The following is a 19,806-nucleotide window of genomic DNA, read 5'->3' on the forward strand; positions in this document are numbered from 1 at the left end:
CTGAAAAGTAACTTGGACGCTCAGCTGCATTTTAAAGCTAAAAGTCAAAGAAAATAGAGCTCAAAAACAGTATGGAACCAGGTTTATCAGTTAGTGAAAGAGATTGTCAGTTTGCACCAATGCTGATTAAGAATAAGTATAAAGAATGAGAATAAAAACATAGGTAAAGCTGCAAATAGCAATTAATACAATATTTCAATGAACAAGAATAGATTGATCATGCCAGTACTTGAAATTTCATGTATAATCTAACTTGAAATTAATGTGTTTTCCAGCTAAACAATGTCCTGCAAATATGATTTACCAAGAAAGCGCTTCCCCTTGTAAGAACTCCTGCTCCCATCTGGAGGTGCAGAGCCTGTGTGAGGAGCATTACATGGACGGCTGCTTCTGTCCGGAGGGTAAGACATGAGAAGAAATATATTGAACTCCTGCTAAGAATCATAAAAGAGTGATTTACTGGTAACTGTGCAAACAACATAAAACTACCGTACACTGACTATGCAGATACAACACGAGCATTAATAGTAAAAAATCTATATACTTTACTGCTAACTATTTACTACTATGTTGTTTTAGGGGCCACCTTAATCTACTGATTGATCGCTAAGGAAATAAAAGCTATATTTTTTGATCGCCAAGGAAATAAAAGCTATATTTTTTGTTTAAGCTCTAAACTCTTTGCACAGATATATACTGTAGATAAAGGGGTTGAACACTTAAAAATTCATGTTGCTCTGTTCAAAATAGAAAAAGATATATAGTTTATTAATATTTTTGTTCCAAACGTTAGCTTTCTGCAGTTCAGGTTCCAATTTGTTCCAGGAGTTGGTGAGCATTTTCTTCCTTGGCATGTTGTCAGTGCTGTGTATGAAGGGGGCTGGCTGACTGGCTCATTTTAATAGCTAAACCCATCCCCTCTTATGTTATGTCCAATGCATGGAATAGGGCTGGATAAGGTATTGAACTCACCCAGTCAGCCAGCCCCCTTCACCGCTAACACCCCAACATAGAAAACAGACTTCAATGTCAAGTTTAGTTTAGCTGGCATGGGGTCAGATAGCCCAATTCTCGGTCGTAGCGCCTCTTGCAGTGCTATCTCTTTCAAGGAGCTCATGTACTATAAATCATCAAGTATAAGTATGATAATGGAAGGGGAATGGGCCAACAATCCCTTTGCTCTTCCTTTTTAGGATAGAGCATGTAGTTGTACAGTCTAGGAGTGGACATGGAGGTAGCGCCTCATGTAGTGCTTTCTCTTTCAAAGAACTTATGTGCTACAAATCAACATGTATAAGTATGATAATGGAAGGGGAACAGGCCAACAAGCCCTTTAACTTTCCTTTTTAGGATAGAGCATGTGGTTGCATATTCTAGGAGTTTCAAGGAACTTCTGTGCCTTAAATCATCAAGTATAAGTATGATAATGGAAAGAGAACAGACCAACAAGCCATTTGCCCTTCGGTTACATATTTTAAGAGTTGGCCTGGTGCCAGAAAGCCCATTTCTCGGTGGTAGTGCCTCCTGCAGTGCTATCTCTTTCAAAGAACTTCTGTGCTACAAATCATCAAGTATAAGTATGATAATGGAAGGGGAACAGGCCAACAAGCCCTTTGCTCTTCCTTTTTAGGATAGAGCATGTGGTTGCATATTCCAGGAGTTGGCATGGTGCCAGATTGCCCAGTTCTTTGTGGTAGCACCTCCTGCAGTGTTTTCTCTTTCAAGGAACTTCTGTGCTACAAATCATCAAGTATAAGTATGATAATGGAAGGGGGACGGGCCAACAAGCCCCCTTTGCTCTTCCTTTTTAGGATAGAGCATGTGGTTACATATTCTAGTAGTAGAGAACGTGCCCCTTATCTGGTCCTATATCTATAAAGTAATACATGTTGGTGTTGTTATAGATGGCAAATAATTGACAGTAGAATAGACTAAAGTAAGAAGAAGGGTAATGTACTTTATTCTAAAATACGGCACAGAACTATAAAATATTTTCTTTGTCGCTCCATTGGGAGACCCAGACAATTGGGTGTATAGCATCTGCCTCCGGAGGCCACACAAAGTATTACACTTTAAAAAGTGTAACCCCTCCCCTCTGCCTATACACCCTCCCGTGGATCACGGGCTCCTCAGTTTTATGCTTTGTGTGGAAGGAGGCACACATCCACTCATGCATTCTCAACTTAGTTATGTCGGTTGGAAGAAAAGAGGGCCCCCACGGGGCCCCCGGCATGTTCCCTTCTCACCCCACTACGTCGGCGGTGTTGTTAAGGTTGAGGTACCCATTGCGGGTACAAAGGCCGGAGCCTCATGCCGTCTCCTTCACCATCCCTTAGCGGCTCTGGGAGAAGTGGGATCTTGAACGGTCATCCATTTGCTGGGACAGTGCTCCCTCCGCAGCCCCTGTGGGAATCTGCCGGTTCGGAGTCTATTCAACCTCAGGGACCGGGCCCTGCAACTCTAAGGTACTCTGTGTCCCCATTGGGGACTGTGCAGGAGCGCACCTTCTTCCCGGACGCTGCGGCAGCTGCTGAATTGAGAAGACCGGCGGACTTCCACGCCGACCGTGCCTGCTTGTCGGGCGCGGCCTCAAATTTAGTCCCCGGCTTCATCGCGGCCTAGTCGCAAAAATCCCGCCCCCAGGCCTGCTTGTCAGGGGTAAGGGCGGGACTGCTGACCTGACGTCGGATGTGAGGGCTGGAGCATCCTGCATGTTTCCTCCCCCCTCACTGATCACTGTGGGGACCCCAGATTCCCGCACTTTCCTGGCGCCGCCCACGGCTCCACTCCTCCCCTGAGATCTCCGGCAGCCATTTTTTGGGCATTCTGCCGGTGGAGGATTCTCAGGAACAGCTCTGCAGCTCCGGGGGACCTAAGGCTGGGAATCTGGAGGCACACACTCCGCTTGTTAGCGGTCGGTAAGCCACACCGGTCACCCGGTGCTGGTCCCCCCTTGGGTGCCGGAATAGATACGTATTTATATATATATTTCTGTTCGGTCGGGCTGTATGCCCTGTTTTTGCCATATACCCTCAGTGATCACTCTCCTAGGAGACAACAGCATGTCGTCCACAAGGAGCAAAGCTGTTAAGGCACAGGGGTTTTTTGCGGCCTGTACCTCTTGTGGGGCTATGTTACCTGCGGGTTCCACCTACCCTCACTGTGAGCAATGCTCGACCCCTGTTTCACTTGCTCAGCCGGAGCCTCAGTCACTAGTGGACCCCTCGGCCCATGTAGACCCCCCTGCTCCCCCTGTCCAGGCGGCAGGGACAGAGTTCGCCTCTTTTGCTGAGAAACTCTCTGAGTCACTTTCACAATCCATGGCTCAGTCTATGGACAAATGGTCTGCCAAGCTGCTAGAAGCTTTGCAGTCCAGACCGGTCCTTACACAGGCCCCGGCCCCTGTTGGATCGTCACCTCCAGGCCCCTCTCGGTCCGAGCCGCAGCGCGCTCCCAGGTTGGGCCCTAGGTCCCACGCAGAGGACTCCTGCCAGGACCACAGTCCTAGACAGGCTAAGCGGGCTCGCTGGGAATCTTCCCCGACTTCTTCACGCTGCTTGGGTTCCCAGCTTGAGGACTCTCTGGAGGACGAGGCAGACGTCGCAGCTCAGGGTTCTGACCCTGACGTCGCCCTTAACCTTGATACACCTGAGGGGGACGCATTAGTGAATGATCTTATCTCGTCATCAACCAGGTGTTGGATCTCTCTCCCCCGCCTCCTACTGTGGAGGAGTCGGCGTCTCAGCAGGAGAAACACCAGTTTCGGTTCCCCAAACGTACACGTAGTGCGTTCTTCGATCACTCTAACTTCAGGGATGCTGTCCAGAAGCCCAGAGCGGTTCCGGACAAGCGCTTTACTAAGCGCCTCACTGACACGCGTTACCCCTTCCCCGCTGAAGTCGTTAAGGGGTGGGCTCAATGTCCCAAGGTGGATCCTCCAGTCTCTAGATTGGCGGCTAGATCTGTGGTATCGGTGGCAGATGGCTCATCGCTAAAGGCTAACACTGACAGGCAGATAGAGCTCCTGGTGAAGTCCATCTATGAGGCCACGGGCGCGTCTTTTGCCCCGGCCTTTGCAGCCGTGTGGGCACTCCAAGCTATCTCAGCTTGTCTGGCTGAGATTAATGCTGTCACATGTAATTCTGCTCCGCAAGTTGCGTCTTTGACTTCTCAAGCGTCAGCTTTTTCTTCCTACGCCATGAACGCAGTCCTAGACTCGGCTAGCCGTACGGCTGTGGCATCCGCTAACTCTGTGGCAGTCTGCAGGGCCATGTGGCTGCGTGAATGGAAGGCAGACTCGGCCTCCAAGAGGTTCTTAACCGGTTTGCTGGCGAACGCTTGTTTGGCGAACGATTGGATGAGATTATTAAGGAATCCAAGGGAAAGGACTCCTCCTTACCCCAGTCCAAACCTAAGAGACCTCAACAACGGAAAATACAATCGAGGTTTCGGTCCTTTCGTCCCTCCGCCAAGCCCCAATCCTCTTCGTCCAGCAGGCAGGAGAAAGGCCAGAGGAATTCCTATGCGTGGCGGTCCAAGTCACGCCCCCAAAAGGCCGCAGGAGGCACTGCCTCCAAGGCGGCCTCCTCATGACTCTCGGCATCCCCTAACCGCATCCTCGGTCGGTGGCAGGCTCTCCCGCTTTGGCGACGCCTGGTGGCCACATGTTCAAGACCGATGGGTGAGAGACATTCTGTCTCACGGTTACAGGATAGAGTTCAGCTCCCGTCCTGCGGCTCGTTTCTTCAGAACCTCTCCGCCCCCCGCTCAGGCCGACGCACTTTTTCAGGCGGTGGACGCTCTGAAGACAGAAGGAGTTGTGACCCCCGTTCCCCTTCAGGAACGTGGTCGCGGCTTTTACTCCAACTTGTTCGTGGTGCCAATAAAGGACGGATCATTCCGTCCCGTTCTGGACCTCAAACTGCTCAACAGACACGTGAGAACCAGACGGTTTCGGATGGAATCTCTCCGTTCAGTCATCGCCTCGTTGTCACAAGGAGACTTCCTAGCATCGATCGACATCAATGATCCTTATCTCCACGTGCCGATCGCACCCGAACATCAATGCTTCTTGCGTTTTGCCATCAGGGACGAACACCTTCAGTTCGTGGCATTGCCTTTCGGCCTGGCGACAGCCCCACGGGTTTTCACCAAAGTCATGGCATCCGTCGTGGCGGTCCTACACTCTCAGGGCCACTCGGTGATTCCCTACCTAGACGATCTCCTAGTCAGGGCCCCTTCTCGGGTGGCGTGTCAACACAGCCTTACAGTCACTCTGACGACTCTCCAGCAGTTCGGGTGGATCATCAACTTCCCGAAATCCAAGTTGACACCGACCCAATCACTGACTTACCTCGGGATGGAGTTTCATACACAGTCAGCGGTAGTCAAGCTACCGCGGGACAAACAGCTTTCTCTGCAGGCAGGGGTGCAATCACTTCTTCAGAGTCAGTCACACCCCTTAAGGCGCCTCATGCACTTCCTGGGGAAGATGGTGGCAGCGATGGAGGCAGTGCCGTTCGCGCAATTCCATCTACGGCAGCTCCAATGGGACATTCTCCGCAAATGGGATAGGAGGTCGGCTTCCCTCGACAGGAACGTCTCTCTGTCCCTTGCAACCAAGACGTCACTTCAGTGGTGGCTCCTTCCCAATTCTCTATCGCAGGGAAAATCCTTCCTACCCCCAACCTGGGCTGTGGTCACCACGGACGCGAGCCTGTCAGGGTGGGGAGCGGTTTTTCTCCACCACAGGGCTCAGGGAACCTGGACTCCGATAGAGTCTTCCCTTCAGATCAATGTTCTGGAAATAAGGGCAGTGTATCTAGCCCTATTGGCTTTTCAGCGGTGGCTGGAGGGCAGGCAGATCCGTATCCAGTCGGACAACGCCACTGCCGTCGCATACATCAACCACCAAGGCGGCACTCGCAGTCGTCAAGCCTTCCAGGAAGTCCGGCGGATTCTGCAGTGGGTGGAAGCCACAGCCTCCACCATCTCCGCAGTTCACATCCCGGGCGTAGAAAACTGGGAAGCAGATTTTCTCAGTCGTCAGGGCATGGATGCGGGGGAATGGTCTCTGCACCCAGAAGTGTTTCAAGAGATCTGTCGCCGCTGGGGAACGCCGGACGTCGATCTCATGGCGTCACGGCACAACAACAAAGTCCCGGCATTCATGGCACGGTCTCAGGATCACAGAGCTCTGGCGGCGGACGCGTTAGTTCAGGACTGGTCGCAGTTCCGACTGCCTTATGTGTTTCCTCCTCTGGCGATGCTGCCCAGAGTGTTACGCAAGATCAGGTCCGACTGCCGTCGCGCCATTCTCGTCGCTCCAGACTGGCCGAGGCGGTCTTGGTACCCGGATCTGTGGCATCTCACGGTGGGTCAGCTGTGGGCGCTTCCAGACCGCCCAGACTTGCTGTCACAAGGGCCATTTTTCCATCTGAATTCTGTGGCCCTCAACCTGACTGTGTGGCCATTGAGTCCTGGCTCCTAGCGTCTTCAGGGTTATCTCAGGATGTCATTGCCACCATGAGACAGGCCAGGAAGCCAACGTCCGCCAAGATCTATTACAGGTCTTGGCAAATCTTCTTATCCTGGTGCTCTGATAACGGTTTCTCTCCATGGCCGTTTGCCTTACCCACTTTTCTTTCATTCCTCCAATCCGGAATGGACAAGGGTTTGTCACTCGGCTCTCTCAAGGGCCAAGTATCGGCGCTCTCCGTATTTTTTCAAAAGCGTCTAGCCATGCTTCCGCAGGTCCGCACATTCCTGCAGGGAGTTTGCCACATAGTCCCACCTTACAAGCGTCCGCTGGAACCCTGGGATCTTAACAGGGTGCTAACGGCTCTTCAGAAACCACCTTTCGAGCCGCTGCGGGATGTCTCTTTATCACGTCTTTCGCAAAAGGTGGCCTTTCTAGTGGCAGTTACATCACTCCGGAGAGTGTCTGAGCTTGCAGCGCTATCATGCAAAGCCCCCTTCCTGGTGTTTCACCAGGATAAGGTGGTTCTGCGTCCGGTTCCGGAATTTCTCCCTAAGGTGGTATCTCCTTTTCATCTCAATCAGGATATCTCCTTGCCTTCATTTTGCCCTAATCCAATTCACCAATGTGAAAAGGATTTGCACTCTTTGGATCTGGTGAGAGCACTCCGGCTCTACGTGTCTCGCACGGCGCCCCTGCGTCGTTCAGATGCGCTCTTTGTCCTTGTCGCTGGCCAGCGTAAGGGTTCGCAGGCTTCCAAGTCAACCTTGGCTCGGTGGATCAAGGAACCGATTCTCGAAGCCTACCATTCTTCTGGGCTTCCGCTTCCTTCAGGGCTGAAAGCCCATTCTACCAGAGCCGTGGGTGCGTCCTGGGCATTGCGGCACCGGGCTACGGCTCAGCAGGTGTGTCAGGCAGCGACGTGGTCTAGTCTGCACACTTTCACGAAACACTATCAGGTGCATACCTATGCTTCGGCAGCGCCAGTCTAGGTAGGCGAGTCCTTCAGGCGGCGGTTGCCCACCTGTAAGAGGAGGGCCGTTTCAGCTCTTTTTATTGAGGTGTTCTTTTACCCACCCAGGGACTGCTTTTGGACGTCCCAATTGTCTGGGTCTCCCAATGGAGCGACAAAGAAAAAGGGAATTTTGTTTACTTAGCGTAAATTCCTTTTCTTCTACCTCCTATTGGGAGACCCAGCACCCGCCCCTGTGCCCTTCGGGCTGGTTGTTCTTTTGTGTACACATGTTGTTCATGTTGAATTGTTCTTTTGGTTCATGGTTCAGTTCTCCGAACATCCTTCGGATTGAATTTACCCTAGACCAATTCATAAGTCTTCTCCTTCCTGCTTTTGCACCAAAACTGAGGAGCCCGTGATCCACGGGAGGGTGTATAGGCAGAGGGGAGGGGTTACACTTTTTAAAGTGTAATACTTTGTGTGGCCTCCGGAGGCAGAAGCTATACACCCAATTGTCTGGGTCTCCCAATAGGAGCTAGAAGAAAAGGAATTTACGGTAAGTAAACAAAATTCCCTTTTTTATCTACCTATTTTAGGCACTGTACAGGATGATTATACCAACAAGGGCTGCGTACCAATCAGCGAGTGTCACTGCAAGCATCGAGACACATTGTATGCGCCTGGACAATCTATACAGAATGACTGCGATCAATGGTATGAGACCTGTTCCGATGTTCTCTATGGTTTATCTTCTACCATAGTCTATTTTTTTACCCTTTTGTTCATATTAGACAATGATGTAATTTGTTTCCCTAGCCCTTAATTTAAATACCCTGGCCAAAGAATTGGCTGGTGAGCTCACAAGACTACCAGGATATGCTGAGTTTCCAAGCTATCTACCAATATTAGACTTGGCTTCTTGAATATTAATCTTTTCCAAATGGTCTCAATTTTAGCCTATGTGGTGCTGGAAGATGGAGTTGCACAGATCGTGCCTGCCCTGGAGTTTGCTCCATTGAAGGTGGTGCCCATTTCAACACTTTTGATGGAAAAGCCTTTACGTTTCATGGGAATTGTTACTATGTGCTATCTAAGGCAAGGAACTTGGAATATTTCAAAGTTATCTATCTATCTATCTATCTATCATCTACCATTTTTTTTTAAATGTAGCCAATTTAATTGACTATTATGATTTATTTCTCATTACAGATGATTGCAAGTGACTCACATGTTATATTAGGGGAGCTGACACCTTGTAGTTCCTCGGAGAGAGAGACCTGTCTTAAATCTGTTGTGCTCTTAGCTGACAACAAAAAAAATGTAAGTGTGTTACATCAGTAGATAGTAGTGACTTTTACAAATATGATAGAAATACTAAAGCGGGCTTTACACACTGCGATATCGGTCCCGATATCGCTAGTGTGGGTACCCGCCCCCATCTGTTGCGGCAAATCGCTGCCGGTGCCGCACAACATCGCCCAGACCCGTCACACATACTTACCTGCCCGGCGACGTCGCTGTGACCGGCGAACCGCCTCCTTTCTAAGGGGGCGGTCCGTGCGGCGTCACAGCGACGTCACTGAGTGGCCGCCCAATAGCAGCGGAGGGGCGGAGCTGAGCGGGACGTAACATTCTGCCCACCTCCTTCCTTCCGCATTGTGGTCGAGAGGCAAGTAAGGAGAACTTCCTCGTTCCTGCGGTGTCACACATAGCGATGTGTGCTGCCTCAGGAACGAGGAACAACCTCGTTACTGCTGCAGTAACGATTTTTGAGAATGGACACCCATGTCACCGATGAGCGATTTCGCACGTTTCTGCAACGATGCAAAATCGCTCATCGGTGTCACACGCAACGGCATCGTTAATGCGGCCGGATGTGCATCACCAATTCCGTGACCCCAACGAGTTCGCATTAGCGATGTCATAGCGTGTAAAGCCCCCTTAAGGAATCAATACTGTACCTAACTACCTCCGGACTGCCGATAGACAACAAACCTCTAGGCACTGCCCGTTTTACTCTGCAGTGACGTTCAAAAACATCACTGCATAGTAGAGCAGCTGCCTGTGATTATGCAGCAGCGGGAGTGATAAGCCGGCTGTCAGACACAACCAGACTCACCAAAGAGAAGGCAGAAATGGTTTATTACCGTTTCTGTCTTCTTGATCTGTGTATGCACTAATAAAAAGTGCTGTCAGTGCTTACTCCTTTAGACCCAAGGGTCATGTGATAGCCGACTCTAGGGACGGAGCAGGAGCTGATGTGTTTTGGGAGAGCCAATCAGTTTTACTAAGCATATTGACAAACTCGGGATAAATTGCATAGCATAGTATATAGTCCAAAAATGGTGCTGTGGAAATGTGGTAAATGTTATTTATTGACTATTTTGTGTAACATAACTCTCTAGTTTAAGGGCATAAAAACTCAAAGTTTGAAAATTGTGAAATTTTTGCCAAATATACAAAATTTTCACAGATAAACACAAAAAGTCGTCCTAAAGTTACCATTGTCATAATGTACAATGTGTCACGAAAAAACGATCTCAAAATCACTGGGATCCGTTAAGTGGATTAGAGTCAAAACCTCATAAAGTGGTACTGGTCAGTACTGTAAAATTTGGACGGGTCAGCAAGGTAAAAACAGGCTGGGCGAGAATTGGTTAAACATGATGTACAACCCCCCCCCCATAAAGATGTACCTGGTTGGGAATGGGGGATAAATGGCCCGGTTGTGAAATTGTTAGACAATATACTAAATCAACTAATCTCATTTGATTCCTCTAGGTTGTGGTCTTCAAAGCAGATGGCACAGCGCTATTCAATGAGCTGAAAATAACACTACCTCATGTCACAGGTAAGATCACCAATAGAAAAGTTATTAATAATATATCATTTCTACCAAGGTAATAATAAATTTAGAAAAATTGGTGAACCATGGGAGTGAATTCGGAGTAAGGTGGTGACATCTTAACCTCAAAGTCATTATAAGGATTTTTTTTGTTTTGTCCACAGCCAGTTTTTCAATTCTGCAGCCATTGGAAAACCATATCATTGTTCATGCAAATGATGGCCTCCAAATACAGATTCAGCTGTTGCCCACAATGCAGTTATACATCACCATGCCGAAATCCGGTAGAGGCCGACTGCAAGGTCAGTTAAACTATCACTAACGCAACACAGTTTTTTGCATCCATTTTTGTACTGCTTTCTGTGGATCCATTAGAAAAATGATCTTCTTGACCTATAAGAGAAATTAATAGATTTTGCAGCAATTGTAATCCCAGCGAAACTAATGACCCCAAGACAGATGCCTAAATAGTATAAAGCAAATATAACCAAAACTCATATATGATCCTTTAAAGGGGTTGCCTACTACCGTACTTTGACATTGATGGCCTTTCCTTAGGACAGGTCATCAATGTCTGATCAGCTGTTGTCCGACACCCCGCACCCTCGCTGTTCAGCTGTCCTCGGTCCCAGCGGCGGCAGTAGGCCGCCGGAAATGCTTAATTTCGGCTCTGCTCCATCTTCTGATAGTAGCCGCCGCCAGATACTGAACATCCGCCTTCCATTCTAATCAATAGGAGACGGATGTGCAGTTCCCGGCAGCAGCCACTATCAGAAGGTGGAGCAGCGGCATAACTGAGCATTTCCAGCTGCATGTTGCCGCTGCCGGGACTGAGAACAGCTAATCAGCGGGGCAACTAGTCATATATCTTTCAGAAAAAAATTGCTAACAAGGTTCCTTCAGAATCCTAGTAGGCTCATTCATCTAAATCTCCCATCACATCTCCAAAGTAGACCTGGTATATAAGTGATGAAGTATAGGTCTTAAATTTGTACTGCCTTATAATAAGATTATTTCAAATGGTCTTAAACTCTTCACTGTTTTGTCTAGGTCTCTGTGGAGATTTTAACTCTAAGGAAGGAGATGACTTTAAAACATCTGGAGGTCTTGTGGAAGCTACAGCCTCAGCCTTTGCCAACACTTGGAAGGCCCAAGCCAGTTGCCCCGACACATCTGACTGGTTGGACGATCCTTGCAGCCTCAGCATTGAGAACAGTATGTATGCACTTTACTTATTTAATAGTATTATTCAGATTTTAGCTAAGTTTTAATCTAACTTCTTGACACTGTAATTACTGCATCTTTATAAATAGGACAAAAACGGAACTAAATGTTTAAAGAACACCTCTATCATACTTTTAGACCTATTGAAACATATTCTTACCTCCATTATATAATATAAGCAATTTAGACATTAGAGTAGTAATTTTCTTGATTTTTCCCCAATTAAACCTTCTAACATCTTTATTTTTCAGAAAACTATGCAGACTATTGGTGCTCGAAATTAGAAAGTGATGAGTCTACCTTTGCCAAGTGCCATTCCACAATAGATCCTACTGAATATGCAAAGGTTGGTCGTAATTCTTTGTTTCCAATCTCAAGCTCATCTGTTTTATTCCACACAATAATGTCATCTTATTTTTCACTCCCCAGAGGTGTCGTTATGACTCGTGTAACTGTAAGGACAGTGAGCACTGTATGTGTGCTGCTCTTTCCACCTATGTCAGAGCCTGTGCTGCTAAAGGGATCATTCTGTGGGGATGGAAGAGCAGAATCTGTGGTAGGAACATTCTAATTGGCCAATTTTATAAAACATTGGTGCCTATAATCTAAACCTTCCTTAATATTGATAGGTGCATATTAAAAGAAGAGGGACCCATAAATAAAATAATCTAAGGAGGAGAACCTCTCCTGACTTTACCCTTTTTGTTTTTCTGCCATCCAATCAGATCTTTTTCTTATTCTTCTGTTTGGATATATCTGTGGGGGTGGAGCTTTACAAAAGGTTACACCCATGAGGAACTGGAATTACATCATGCTCAACTAGAAGCATGTCACCCTTTCTATAGTAGTATTACAAGTTTTGGAAAAGATAATTTTTTATTTTTTTACAGAAGAATTTCAGTTTCAATCTGCAATAAATGAAATATTACATTATTTAATTTCTGTATATATTTAATTGTTCATTTTTAAATGTGTTACAATGCATTGCCCGATAAAACATATTAATGTGAGGCACAATCAAGTTGAAGTAATATCTTGAGAAGGTTGGAATGTTTTTTTTATATTATCTACTTTACAAACTAGTTGGCAAATACAATTTAATGTGTAAAATTCAAAGACATAAACAGTTTTTTTTCCCTCCTTTGATTCCATACAGACAAGGACATTACATCATGTGCATCTTCTCAAGTTTATCTGTATAACTTGACCACATGCCAGCCAACCTGCCAATCCCTGGCAGAGGGAGAGAAGTCTTGTGCCAGTACGTTCACACCAATAGATGGCTGTGGGTGTCCAGAGGGACAGTACTTGAATGAGAAGGATCAATGTGTAGATATATCCCAATGTTCCTGCTATTACCAAGGCACATATGTGAATCCATTAGACATCATCCACAAGCACGATGAGCGTTGGTACGTGTTTCCATACACCTTAAAAACGATCCAGCATAGTAAGTCATGGGACTGGAGAGCTTTTTAGATATTAATTATGTATTCCCTTACTTTCTAAAATAGCTCCTGCCATAATGGGAAACTTCACTGCACCACCCATGTCGATGAAAGTAAGAAAATGTTACGAAGATTTCTTTATTTCCTAGAAAAATATTTCATTTCATTTAATTATTGTTAGATCCTGATATTGCATTAGCAATTGTTTTAGCAATTTTGGTTAGCCGTAAATAGACTGATTACAGTGCAATTACAACTAAACCCAATCAATCAGCTGCTACTTTCTGATAATATTCAGTTTTCTACTGCACTCCCCCAGGGGAAGCAAAGTATTATATGGTGTATATAGGTTGTTTTTGGAATGCAGAATGGGGCACTTTGCACACTACGACATCGCAGGTGTGATGTCGGTGGGGTCAAATCGAAAGTGACGCACATCCGGCGTTGCTGTCGACATCGGAGTATGTGAATCCTTTTTACTACGATTAACGAGCGCAAAAGCGTCGAAATCGTATGATCGGTGTAGCGTCAGTCATTTCCAGAATTTCGGAAGGACCGATGTTACGATGTTGTTCCTAGTTCCTGCGGCAGCACACATCGCTGTATGTGAAGCTGCAGGATCGAGGAACATCGCCTTACCTGCGTCCTGGCTGCAATGAGGAAGGAAGGAGGTGGGTGGGATGTTTACGTCCCGCTCATCTCCGCCCCCCTGCTTCTATTGGCCGCCTGCCGTGTGACATCGCTGTGACACCGCACGACCCGCCCCCTTAGGAAGGAGGCGGTTTGCCGGCCAGAGTGACGTCGCAGGGCAGGTAAGTGCATGTGAAGCTGCCTTAGCGATAATTTTCACTACGGCAGCTATCACAAGATATCACAGCTGTGACGGGGGCGGGGACTATCATGCACGGCATCGCTACCATCGGCTTGCGATGTCGTAGTGTGCAAAGTACCCCATAGAGTCCGATTCATTGAGGTGTTTTGCCAGAATTATGGCATAAACCACTATAAAAGGTGGCAAAATTTTGACCATCTAATTCATGAAAATTTAAGCCACTTCAGAATATATATTGTACATATATATTTCTGATATACTGTTTACTCATCCAATGTGTTTTTACAGCTTGTCCTGAGGGCAAAGTCTACTTCAACTGCAACAATCACACAGGTGTCTCAGTATACAGGAGCTGCAAGACTCTGGGGGTCGAATACGTATGTTGAGTCTCTCTCGTTATTGCTATTGTTGTTGTTGTTCTTGTTGTTGGTGTCATTGTTGGCGATGTTGTTGATGTTGTTGCGGTTGATAGTGTTGGTATTGTTTTTAGTGTTATTGTTGCTGATGTTCTTATTGGTGTTGTTGATGGTGTTGTTCTTGATGGTGTTGATGGAGTTGGTGGTGTTGTTGTTCTTGATGGTGTTGTTGTTGGTGTAGTTGTTGGGGTTGATGTTGTTGGTGTTCTTGGTGGTGTTAGTATTAGTTTTACAACTACAATTTTTTTTAATGTGTTAGTATTATTATTATACATTATGTAACACATTATAAATCAGGAGCTGTATAATTTGTTTTTCCTGTATTATAGTTCCAGACAGAGTGCATCTCCGGATGTGTCTGCCCCAATGGGCTTCTAGATGATGGCGCCGGAGGCTGTGTAAATGAGGAGAGGTGTCCTTGTATCCATAATGAAGACATTCATCCCCATGGATCCCAGATTAGAGTGGACTGCAATACATGGTAAAAAAAAACAAAAACAAAAAACCCCCAAACAAATATTATTAGAAAAATGTATACACTGTGTGCAGAATTATTAGGCAAATCAGTATTTCTTTGTCGCTCCATTGGGAGACCCAGACAATTGGGTGTATAGCTTCTGCCTCCGGAGGCCACACAAAGTATTACACTTTAAAAAGTGTAACTCCTCCCCTCTGCCTATACACCCTCCCGTGCATCACGGGCTCCTCAGTTTTATGCTTTGTGTGGAAGGAGGCACACATCCACTCATCTTCTCATTTTAGTTATATCGGTTGGAAGAAAAGTGGGCCCCCACGGGGCCCCCGGCATGTTCCCTTCTCACCCCACTTTGTCGGCGGTGCTGTTAAGGTTGAGGTACCCATTGTGGGTACAAAGGCAGGAGCCTCATGCCGTCTCCTTCACCATCCCTTAGCGGCTCTGGGAGAAGTGGGATCCTGAGCGGTCAGCCAGTCACTGGGACCGTGCTCCCTCCGCAGCCCCTGGGGGAATCTGTCGGACAGGAGTTTGTTTATCCTCAGGGACCGGGCCCTGCATCACTAAGGTACTCTGTACCCCCATGGGGGATGTGCATGGAGCGCCTACATCCCGGACGCTGCAGCAGCTGCTTATTTGTGACGGCCGGCGGACTTCCGCGCCGACCGCGCCTGTTTGTCGGCCGCGGTATTAAATTTAGTCCCCGGCTTCAATTGCGGACTAGTAGCAAAACTCCCGCCCCCGGGCCTGTCTATCAGGGATAAGGGCGGGACTGCCGACCTGACGTCGGCTGTGAGGGCCAGGGCATCCTGTATGTTCCTCCCCCCCTCACTGATCACTGTGGGGACTCCAGATTCCCGCACTTTTCTAACGTCACCCCCGGCTTCTGTCCTCCCCTGAGAGCTCCGGCAGTCATTTCTTTGGCATTCTGCCTGTGGAAGATTTCCTGGAAAGAGCTCTGCAACGCTGGGAGACCTAAGGCAGGGAATCTGGAGGACACACACTCCGCTTTTTAGCGGTCGGTAAGCCACACCGGTCACCCGGTGCTGGTCCCCTTAGGGTGCCGGAATAGATACTATATATATTTATATATTTCTGTTCGGTCGGGCTGTATACCCTCCCCATATACCCTCAGTGATCACTCTCCTAGGAGACAACAGCATGTCGTCCACAAGGAGCAAGTGGGCCAAGACACAGGGTTATTTTGCGATCTGTACCTCTTGTGCGGCTAAGTTACCTGCAGGTTCCACCTACCCTCACTGTGAGCAATGCTCAACCCCTGTTTTGCTTCCAGAACCAGAGCCTCGGTCACTAGTGGGCCCCTCGGCTCAGGTAGAATCCGTTGCTCCCCCTGTCCAGGCGGCAGGGACAGAGTTTGCAGTTTTTGCTGAAAAACTCTCTGAGTCACTCTCACAATCCATGGCTCAGTCCATGGACAAATGGTCTGCCAAGCTGCTGGAAGCTTTGCAGTCCAGACCGGTCCCTACACAGGCCCCGGGCCCTGTTGGATCTTCACCCCCAGGCCCCTCTCTGCCCGCGCCGCAGCACGCTCCCAGGGGGGCCCTAGGTCTCATGGGGAGGACTCCGGCCCGGACCACAGTCCCAGACCGGCTAAGCGGGCACGCTGGGAATCTTCCCCGACTTCTTCACGCTGCTCGGGTTCCCAGCGTGAGGACTCTCTGGAGGACGAGGCGGACGTCGCAGCTCAGGGCTCTGACACTGACGTTGCCCTCAATCTTGATACACCTGACGGGGACGCCATAGTAAATGATCTTATCTCGTCCATCAACCAGGTGTTAGATATCTCTCCTCCACCGCCACCTGTAGAGGAGTCGACTTCTCAGCTGGAGAAACACCAGTTTCGGTTCCCTAAACGTACACGGAGTGCGTTTTTCGATCACTCTAACTTCAGAGATGCTGTCCAGAAGCCCAGAGCGGTTCCGGACAAGCGCTTTACTAAGCGCCTTACTGACACACGTTACCCCTTCCCTTCTGACGTTGTTAAGGGTTGGGCTCAGTGTCCCAAGGTGGATCCCCCAGTCTCTAGATTGGCGGCTAGATCTGTAGTATCGGTTGCAGATGGATCATCGCTAAAGGATGCCACTGACAGGCAGATAGAGCTCCTGATGAAATCCATCTATGAAGCCACGGGCGCGTCTTTTGCCCCGGCCTTTGCAGCCGTGTGGGCACTACAAGCTATCTCAGCTTGTCTGGCTGAGATTAATGCCGTTACACGTAATTCTGCTCCGCAGGTTACGTCTTTGACTTCCCAGGCGTCAGTTTTTTCTTCCTACGCCATGAACGCAGTTTTAGACTCTGCTAGCCGTACAGCGGTGGCATCCGCTAACTCTGTGGCAGTCCGCAGGGCCATGTGGCTGCGCGAATGGAAGGCAGACTCGGCTTCCAAGAGGTTCTTAACTGGTTTGCCGTTTGCTGGCGACCGATTGTTTGGCGAACGATTGGATGAGATTATTAAGGAATCTAAGGGAAAGGACTCCTCCTTGCCCCAGTCTAAGCCAAAGAGACCTCAGCAACGACAGATACAATCGAGGTTTCGGTCCTTTTGTCCCTCCGCCAAGCCCCAATCCTCTTCGTCCAGCAGGCCGGAGAAAGGCCAGAGGAACTCCTATGCGTGGCGGGCTAAGTCACGCCCCCAAAAGGCCGCAGGAGGCACAGCCTCCAAGGCGGCCTCCTCATGACTCTCGGCATCCCCGAACCGCATCCTCGGTCGGTGGCAGGCTCTCCTGCTTTTGCGACGCCTGGTGGCCACATGTTCAAGACCGATGGGTGAGAGACATTCTGTCTCACGGTTACAGGATAGAGTTCAGCTCTCGTCCTCCGACTCGTTTCTTCAGAACATCTCCGCCCCCCGAGCGAGCCGATGCACTTTTTCAGGCGGTGAACGCTCTGAAAACAGAAGGAGTTGTGATCCCTGTTCCCCCCCAGGAACATGGTCGCGGCTTTTACTCCAACTTGTTTGTGGTGCCAAAGAAGGACGGCTCGTTCCGTCCCGTTCGGGACCTCAAACTACTCAACAGACATGTGAGCACCAGACGGTTTCGCTTGGAATCTCTCCGCTCTGTCATTGCTTCAATGTCACAAGGAGACTTCCTAGCATCGATCGACATCAAGGATGCTTATCTCCATGTGTCGATCGCCCCCGAACATCAACGCTTTTTGCGCTTCGCCATCAGGGACGAACACCTTCAGTTCGTGGCATTGCCTTTCGGCCTGGCGACAGCCCCACGGGTGTTCACCAAGGTCATGGCATCTGTTGTGGCGGTCCTACACTCTCAGGGCCACTCGGTGATTCCCTACTTAGACGATCTTCTGGTCAGGGCACCCTCTCACTTGGCGTGTCAAAACAGCCTTTCCGTCGCTCTGGCGACTCTCCAGCAGTTCGGTTGGATAATCAACTTCCCAAAATCCAAGTTGACACCGACCCAATCACTGACGTACCTTGGGATGGAGTTTCATACTCAATCAGCGGTAGTCATGCTACCGCGGGACAAACAGCTTTCTCTGCAGGCAGGGGTGCAATCTCTTCTTCGGGGTCAGTCACACCCCTTGAGGCGCCTCATGCACTTCCTGGGGAAGATGGTGGCAGCGATGGAGGCAGTGCCGTTCGCGCAATTCCATCTGCGGCCACTCCAGTGGGAAATTCTCCGAAAATGGGACAAGAGGTCGACTTCACTCGACAGGAACGTCTCTCTTTCCCTTGCAACCAAGACGTCACTTCAGTGGTGGCTCCTTCCCAACTCTCTGTCGCAGGGGAAATCCTTCCTACCCCCCACCTGGGCTGTGGTCACGACGGACGCGAGCCTGTCAGGGTGGGGGGCGGTTTTTCTCCACCACAGGGCTCAGGGAACCTGGACTCCGATAGAGTCATCCCTTCAGATCAATATTCTGGAGATAAGGGCAGTGTATCTAGCCCTATTGGCCTTTCATCGGTGGCTGGAGGGCAGGCAGATCCGAATCCAGTCGGACAACGCCACGGCCGTCGCTTACATCAACCACCAAGGCGGCACTCGCAGTCGTCAAGCCTTCCAGGAAGTCCGACGAATTCTGCAGTGGGTGGAAGCCACAGCCTCCACGATCTCCGCAGTGTACATCCCAGGCGTAGAAAACTGGGAAGCAGATTTTCTCAGCCGACAGGGCATGGACGCGGGGGAATGGTCTCTTCACCCAGACGTGTTTCGAGAGATCTGTCGCCGCTGGGGGACGCCGGACGTCGATCTCATGGCGTCACGGCACAACAACAAAGTCCCGGCATTCATGGCCCGGTCTCAAGATCACAGAGCTCTGGCGGCGGACGCATTAGTTCAGGATTAGTCGCAGTTTCGACTTCCCTATGTGTTTCCCCCTCTGGCGATGCTCCCCAGAGTGTTGCGCAAAATCAGGTCCGACTGTCATCGCGCCATTCTCGTCGCTCCAGATTGGCCGAGGCGGTCGTGGTACCCGGATCTGTGGCATCTCACGGTAGGTCAACCGTGGGCGCTCCCAGACCGCCCAGACTTGCTGTCTCAAGGGCCGTTTTTCCATCTGAATTCTGCGGCCCTCAACCTGACTGTGGCCATTGAGTCCTGGCTCCTAGCGTCCTCAGGGTTATCTCAAGATGTCATTGCCACTATGAGACAGGCCAGGAAACCAACGTCCGCCAAAATCTATCACAGGTCTTGGAGGATCTTCTTATCCTGGTGCTCTGACAAGGGTTTTACTCCCTGGCCCTTTGCCTTACCCACTTTTCTTTCATTCCTTCAAGCCGGAATGGACAAGGGTTTGTCTCTCGGCTCTCTCAAGGGACAAGTATCGGCGCTTTCCGTGTTTTTTCAAAAGCGTCTAGCCAGGCTTCCGCAGGTCCGCACGTTCCTGCAGGGAGTTTGCCACATAGTCCCACCTTACAAGCGTCCGCTGGAACCCTGGGACCTCAATAGGGTGCTAACGGCTCTTCAGAAGCCACCTTTCGAGCCGCTGCGGGAGGTCTCTTTATCACGTCTTTCGCAAAAGGTGGCATTTCTAGTGGCAGTTACATCGCTCCGTAGAGTGTCGGAGCTGGCAGCGCTGTCATGCAAAGCCCCCTTCCTGGTTTTTCACCAGGATAAGGTGGTTCTACGTCCGGTCCCGGAATTTCTCCCT

At 49.2% G+C, this 19,806-nt stretch overlaps 1 protein-coding gene across 1 annotated transcript in view; it reads left to right on the forward strand.

Moving 5' to 3' along the window:
* Positions 1-19,806, forward strand: part of MUC2 (mucin 2, oligomeric mucus/gel-forming) — a 133,547-nt gene that overhangs the window by 21,500 nt on the left and 92,241 nt on the right. Inside the window, exons 7-19 of the mRNA XM_075326946.1 lie at positions 276-401; positions 8,030-8,147; positions 8,390-8,528; positions 8,643-8,753; positions 10,215-10,284; positions 10,443-10,580; positions 11,329-11,493; positions 11,754-11,848; positions 11,932-12,058; positions 12,659-12,914; positions 13,017-13,063; positions 14,071-14,159; positions 14,528-14,679. Coding sequence (XP_075183061.1) covers positions 276-401; positions 8,030-8,147; positions 8,390-8,528; positions 8,643-8,753; positions 10,215-10,284; positions 10,443-10,580; positions 11,329-11,493; positions 11,754-11,848; positions 11,932-12,058; positions 12,659-12,914; positions 13,017-13,063; positions 14,071-14,159; positions 14,528-14,679 — 1,633 coding nt within the window. The remainder of the gene's footprint in view (positions 1-275; positions 402-8,029; positions 8,148-8,389; positions 8,529-8,642; positions 8,754-10,214; positions 10,285-10,442; positions 10,581-11,328; positions 11,494-11,753; positions 11,849-11,931; positions 12,059-12,658; positions 12,915-13,016; positions 13,064-14,070; positions 14,160-14,527; positions 14,680-19,806) is intronic.

Source organism: Anomaloglossus baeobatrachus, chromosome 10, assembly GCF_048569485.1.
Source record: "Anomaloglossus baeobatrachus isolate aAnoBae1 chromosome 10, aAnoBae1.hap1, whole genome shotgun sequence".
NCBI classification, from domain to species: domain Eukaryota; kingdom Metazoa; phylum Chordata; class Amphibia; order Anura; family Aromobatidae; genus Anomaloglossus; species Anomaloglossus baeobatrachus.